The sequence below is a fragment of the Propithecus coquereli genome, unplaced genomic scaffold, assembly GCF_000956105.1.
Source record: "Propithecus coquereli isolate 6110/MARCELLA unplaced genomic scaffold, Pcoq_1.0 Scaffold98, whole genome shotgun sequence".
NCBI lineage: Eukaryota > Metazoa > Chordata > Mammalia > Primates > Indriidae > Propithecus > Propithecus coquereli.
The window spans coordinates 2,726,910-2,733,655 of record NW_012156173.1 but is presented as its reverse complement, the minus strand read 5'-3'; the positions used below and the strand labels follow the sequence as shown (position 1 = coordinate 2,733,655).

Below are 6,746 nucleotides of genomic sequence, written 5' to 3'. Positions count from 1 at the left end.
TGGGCGGAGTGGGGGCAGGAGAAGTGAGTTACTGAAAGGGATTTCACAGGATAAATCTAAGGGGATCTTGAGAGGTGGTAGTTCCCAAGGTGAACAGCAGAGGTACGGGCATTCTAGGTAGTCACAGGAATAGCAAAGCGAATGGCATGTTCTTGGGAAGTAGAAGACAGCTTGAAGTGGCTTGAGCCTAGGGTGGAGTGAGGTCTAAGAGACAGAGGATCTGAGCGGGCAGGCTAGAGCTAGAACGCAAGGGTACTTGTATGCATGCCAAGGACTTAGTGATTGAGTAAGACAGAGTAGCCTGGCCGGGTTTGGGTTTTGTAGAAAAATAATAACAATAAAAGTAATGGGAGTCTGTGGAATTAAGATCGAGAAGAACTAGAGTAAGTGGATCAACCAGTTAGAAGGGCCTTTCCCAGCTCAGCTGGAACTCAGTGAACACAGCTAATGTTAGCTTCCTCTAAGTGAATAAGGACAAAGGAAAATCAGGCTGTGGGTGTGTGTTTTTAAGTTTTTGATTGAGCGTTTTGCTTATAGGAGGTGTTGACTAGAGAAAAAAGTCAAGCTTGTAAAGAATTAAAATTAGTTTTATTTAGAAGTCTTAACTGAGGACTACAGACTGAGATTTACAGTCCGGGAGCAGTTCTGCCAGACTGCTCCAACACAATATTTCAGTTCACAGCTTAAATACAGGTGGTGAAGATTCAGTGCATGCAAATCACATCAGAGTTTGGGTGTAAGAGTATACCTGGGTATAGATTACTAAAGTACATCTGTCTGGTTATAAATTGTAGAAGCGTAATCACTAACCCTGTCAGACATTATCTTACGTGCAGGAAAAGGCAAGGATTGGGGTCATTTATCTTTTAGGGTGGTGGTCCCCAACCTTTTTGGCACCAGGGACCGGTTTCGTGGAAGACAGTTTTTCTGGGGGGGTCAGGGGAGGTGAAGCTCAGGAGGTGATGCACGGCCCGGTTCCTCACAGGCTATGGACCAATACCGGGCCACGCCCTGGGGTTGGGGACTCCAGTTTTAGGGAATGTAGTGACTCAGGCAAGAGATGTGGGGGGATGTGTGCTCTCTCTTGTTTTGTCTTCAAAGCCTCCCTCCGGAGAGCTGCCCATCGTCACAGGGTCAGGGGCTTTGTGAAATTAGCTGGCAAACCGAAATGAACAAACATGGCTTCTCACATTTGCTACTCTGTCTCTCAGAGTGAAGAAGGCTGAGGAAGAGAAGACAAGGCAGGGAGAGAACATTCTGACTTCAAAAGCTATAAATAAGAAGAGTGGGCTCTGCCTTTTAACTTCTACTATAATCTTGTGGTTGACAAATGCATCGTAAAGCCTTCCCCTCCTCCTGCATGTTCTGTCATCCCTGTTAGCTAGAGCTCACTGGGGAAGGAAAAATAGGGCCTCTTCTTAAATTCTGGGGCAGGATTCCTACTTCTAGTCACCATTTTTCTGGTTGCCCTCCTCCTTTGTCAGAGGATTACATGTGAACCAGAAATTGTTTTTAGTAGCTCTTCTTGCTTTCCTAATGTAAAGCAGGATCCACGTTCCAAAGGTGGTGTTTACTTGCTGCCGTGGCGTGGGGGTCCGGCACATCCTGTGTCATTGTTCCATCTCCGCAGTGAATGTGGGAACATGCACACGCCGGAACTGTAGTGGCTCGATGACTGTGCAACCTTTGCAAGTCCCTGTCCTCATCTACAAATGGGGCCACCTAAAATGACATTCCTTATTTGATAGGTGTTAGATACCATGTAAAACAGCACTTAATAGAGAGTCTGGCTCATAGTGAGGGTCCAGTAAATATTAGTTGCTATAACCATCATATATTTCCTACTAGATTCTAGAATTACTTATCAGATCTATTAAGCAAAGAACGTGGATAATGTAATTTGACCAATGAACGTTCTGCCTACATTTTAATTGACTCCTTTGATAATACTTTCCCTTTGAGGAACCTGACCCATGTGTAGTAGAAATGTAGACTTCATGTTCCAGTCTACATACAGCATAACCTTTTGCTGTGATACCATTAAAGGTATCTTAATAATGAGATCTCTGTTGTCTTCACACTATTATCTCATGTGGTTGTTAGTACTTGGAAGCAGCATGGCCAATTATGAAGCCCGTAGAATTATGAGCTTAAAATCCTCCCTCAGTAATTACGGCAGGATGGTAGCTCCATTCTCTGTCCTCATCCACCATCAGGGGCTTACGTATCACACTTCTAAGGACCTTCCTAGAGTAAGGTGGGGGTGGGGTGGGGCTTCCTAAATTTTACCTTAGAACAATAGAGTTCATCTATCTTGTTTCCTGCGGTATGTTATGAAAAATGGAGGGTTTGTTTAAAGAGGCATAGTCTGACATAAAAAGAATATCCTTGAAAAACACAAGGATTGAATGATGATGTCATCTTTACATGGGAAGGGATGGAGAAAATTTTTGTCTAGAAATTGTAGTTAGAAAAGGTAAAGAAATGTGATTATGACTGTTGTAGAGAATGGATTTTGAAGGGTATAAGAGGGTGTGTGTGCACATGTGTGCATTTCAGTATTAACAGTGAAGTTATTTGTGAAAAAACTGAAACTCTGGTGAGAGAATGGATCTAAATTGGACTCTTAAGAGCATAGATATTCACTACTGGTACCATGCCTGGCACATAGAAGGTGCTCAATAAATGACTTCTGACACAGTTGTGTAGCTCAGGCTTTGCACTTCATAGTATGCTAAGTTGTCAATCCTATCTTAAAGAAATTAAACTCATATTTTACCTCTTTAAATTGCTATAGTTAGAACCTGATATAAGGATCTGCCATATTTCCAGGGTTTGAAGAAGTTTTTTAAACCTTCTCTGTTTTTTTCATGTGAAGTTAGTGGTATATCACAATAGTAGCATTTGAAGTTCAAAAGAATTACATTTAGGATAAACACTATATCGCATTTAGGATTTGATACTTTAGCATATTTAGAAGCTCACTGATAGAATAGGCTATAAACATTAATCATTATAGTTGATGAATGCTAAACTCTCCTAGGTGTTTCAGGAGAATGTAGAGTGTTATGGGAATCTGTGCTTTTTTTTTTTGAGACAGAGTCTCACTGTGTTGCCTGGGCTAGAGTGCCGTGGCGTCATCCTAGCTCATAGCAACCTCAAACTCCTGGGCTCAAGCGATCCTACTGCCTCAGCCTCCCAAGTAGCTGGGACTACAGGCATGTGCCACCATGCCCGGCTAATTTTTTCTGTATATTTTTAGTTGTCCGATTAATTTCTTTCTATTTTTAGTAGAGACGGGGTCTTGCTCTTGCTCAGGCTGGTCTCGAACTCCTGAGCTCAAACAATCCGCCCGCCTCGGCCTCCCAAAGTGCTAGGATTACAGGCGTGAGCCACCACGCCCGGCCCATCTGTGTTGTTGATGTTAGGAAGGAAAACTGTCTTCTCCATACTGTCAGGTAATTGGTATTGATGCCCGAAATAGAGAACCAGACTGAATGGGCCTTGGTGTGACCCATATGCCACCTCACGGGACTTCCTATTCTTAAGTTTTTTTGACTGGCAAACATTTTTTGTTTGTTTCCTATTACTAAAATGTGATACCAAAAAGGAAGTTGTGTCTAAATCAGCTGTTTTCTCAGTCCTGTGACTGAAATGGAGCCCAAATTTCCACATCCAAGGTTTTTTTTGTGTTTGTTTATATTATCTAATTCTGACTTTTGCCAGCTAAAGCTATTAATACTTTATAGTCAAGGTGAATGAATTTCATGTCAGGGACTAGGTTTTACTATCTTAACTAGTTACTCTTCCTTCCCCATCCTGTTTATTTTAAAATAATATTCTTTGAAATTGCTATAGATAAAGGTCACAAAAAGATGATGTTCTGATCTAATATTCCATTTTTCCATAGGATGCTAATTTGTCTTTCAAACTTTGTTCCCATTTCTATTTCTTTAAAGGCTGAAAAGAAGGGAGCCAGCAATACCATTATCGGTATGATTTTTGGATGTTATGCTTTGTTTGAGTTGCTGGCATCTTTGGTATTTGGAAACTATGTAAGTACTAAAGTTCAGGTGCATGTTTTAATTTTTAAAAATTGTGTAATGAGTTATTCTGATTTACAAGTCTATAATTTGCATGGATACAGAAATAACCACTGTTATGGTTTTATAAATTGTGCCACTATTGACAGTTCCCTCCTTAGGGTTGATTGATTTTTGACTCCTTCCATGTTTCTAAGCAATGTGTATTGGCACTCCATTAAAGAGTTACTATATTAACTGTACATGTCTTCCCCCAATCCTATATTTTCCAATATAGTAGATTTGTTTATGTCAATATAGACTTGTAGATGTCATCAATTTACCACTCTTCTTTGACATTTATTATAGATTGTACATATTGGAGCAAAATTTATGTTTGTAGCAGGAATGTTTGTCTCAGGAGGAGTTACCATTCTCTTTGGGTAAGTCATTTTCTGACATGTTTGGGAGCTCAAACAAATTTCATAATCTATCTTCGGTCTGAAATATTAATGGCTTTTTAAGTCAATGGTACCATTATTGTCTGTTGAATGCATAGCATGTGACAAATGGCAGAAGGAGTTGGGTGAGTAGAGAACAGAAATGAATGGCACTGATCTTGAGGAAATAGTCCTCCAGGGACCACCATTACACTGGCCACTGAATTTATTCTTTAGGACTCCTGTGACTGTGAGTGACAGAAACCTTTTGGCTTAAGCTAAAAAGTGAATTTCCTTCCTAAAGAATCAACTCAGAAACTTCAGGATACAAATGTTGAAACAGCATCATAAAGAAATTTTTCTTGACTTACTGCCCTTGCTTTTTTCTTCTTGTGATTTATTCTTGGTCGAGCTTTCCCTTGTGGTGGCAAGGTGGCCCCACCAGCTCTAGTAGGTAGTGCCACTTTCCCAATAGTTCCTGTTAGGGCCCCAGGTTGGAGCTCCCTGGCCAGATCTTTCTGGATGGCCAATCCCTGTAGCCAGGGGGAAATAATGTTCTGATTCGCCAGGCTGGGTCACGTGCTCACTTCAGAGGTGGGGCAGCATGGTTTTCTCTGTTGCCGTTTCCAGAAAAAGGGGAAATGAGTTCCAGAGGCAAAACAGCTATAGAAGTTCTTAAGCTTAGAGTTCTTAAACCAGCAGCATAGTGGCAAATAATATGGAAGAGCTTATACAAGTACTTGGGCAACAGAAAGGAATGATAATAGTATGGTAAGATTGTGATGAAATAAACTCAGGAAAACCATTATATTAAACAAAGTGGATGTTTTAAAAAATTTTCTGCACAGAGAGTCTTCTGTTCTCCTCTGAATTCATTCTTTTTTTTTTTTTTTCCTGAAAGTTTGAGTCCCACCATGGGGGAGACCTGAAACTAAGAAGTCTTTCTATATAGGTCTTGTCAGAGTGATTCTACACATTCCGAAAAGGCCTATTAACTGTTGTCATCTAGGAGACCAACTATATCAGCAGAAAAGGGCAACCTAACCTGTCATTATGAATTAAATTGTTACCAAAAATTAGAAGGTAATTTCCTTCTACTGAAAATGTAACAAAATAACTCTTCAAAAAATTTATATTCCAAATAGATTTATTCTAATAACTATGGGTGATGTACTACTCTTTTCCATGAGCACAATTAAAAAGGAAAAATAAATAAAAACCAGCTTAACATTTGAGAATTATCTTATTCTCTTTTAGTATATTGGATCAAGTTCCAGAAGGACCAATATTTATTGCTATGTGTTTTCTAGTGAGAGTAATGGATGCGATAAGCTTTGCTGCAGCCATGACTGCGTCGTCTTCTATCCTTGCAAAGGCTTTTCCAAATAATGTGGCTACAGTATTGGTATGTGTTTTATACATTTTTTTCTATTTTTCTTTGAGTATAGGCCAAAATATTTTTTTGATCTTCCAAATTAAAGCTGAGATCCATTCCTCTATACTTGCTTTTCTCTACTTTCTCTGTTTTTGTTATCTTTTACTCCAATTTCTACTTCTATCAGCAAGGCTGTCACTAAATGTACCATTAGTTTTACTTAGATGTTCTTCCTGATCTTAGAATTCCCTGAATGGACAGTTTGGCAAATAAATGTGGTCCAAACCAACTATTCTTTCTACCACTTTTTAAAAGCTTCCTAGTGACTATTTTTCTATCTCCCTGTAGCCTAGATTGTGGCTGAGTTGCCTGAAGCATTCCTGTCCTTTAGAAGAGGGTTATTCCTGTGGCAAAACACTCAATTCATATGGGTCTCTCTTCCACTTTCCCCAGATTTGTACAAGGGATCTCAGAGTTCATCTTGAAGTCCTTAAGTGCCTCTGTGCTGTCTGAGGAGTGCCCTTTCATTTTGACATAAAAACGGAGAACTTGGTGGCATCATATTGACATACATTCTTGTGTATTGCCTAGATGCATGTAGACCTGGTATAAATGACACACCAGATTCCTGTCTCAGCTCTGTGCAGCTGCCTCCCTGACCCCAAGCTGGCTTTCCCATAGCACTTTCTCTGAGCTCTGCTTGTCAGACCAGACACCACCAAACACCACCCTCATAGCATATAATTGTTCTCTAGACTTTGGAGTTTAATTATCTTAGTACCAAGGACTCCCTCATTTACTCAGTTAGTACTGACGTTTAAAAATTTTTACTACCGATGAACTATTTGCTGTGTAAATAGTTTTTCCCACTTTTTTATTTCAAAATATTAAGGGGGTACAAATGTTTTA

General features: G+C 39.9%; 1 protein-coding gene across 1 annotated transcript in view; it reads left to right on the top strand.

Moving 5' to 3' along the window:
- SLC18B1 (solute carrier family 18, subfamily B, member 1) overlaps positions 1-6,746 on the top strand; it is a 47,869-nt gene that overhangs the window by 21,376 nt on the left and 19,747 nt on the right. Inside the window, exon 5 of the mRNA XM_012665173.1 lies at positions 5,720-5,867. Coding sequence (XP_012520627.1) covers positions 5,720-5,867 — 148 coding nt within the window. The remainder of the gene's footprint in view (positions 1-5,719; positions 5,868-6,746) is intronic.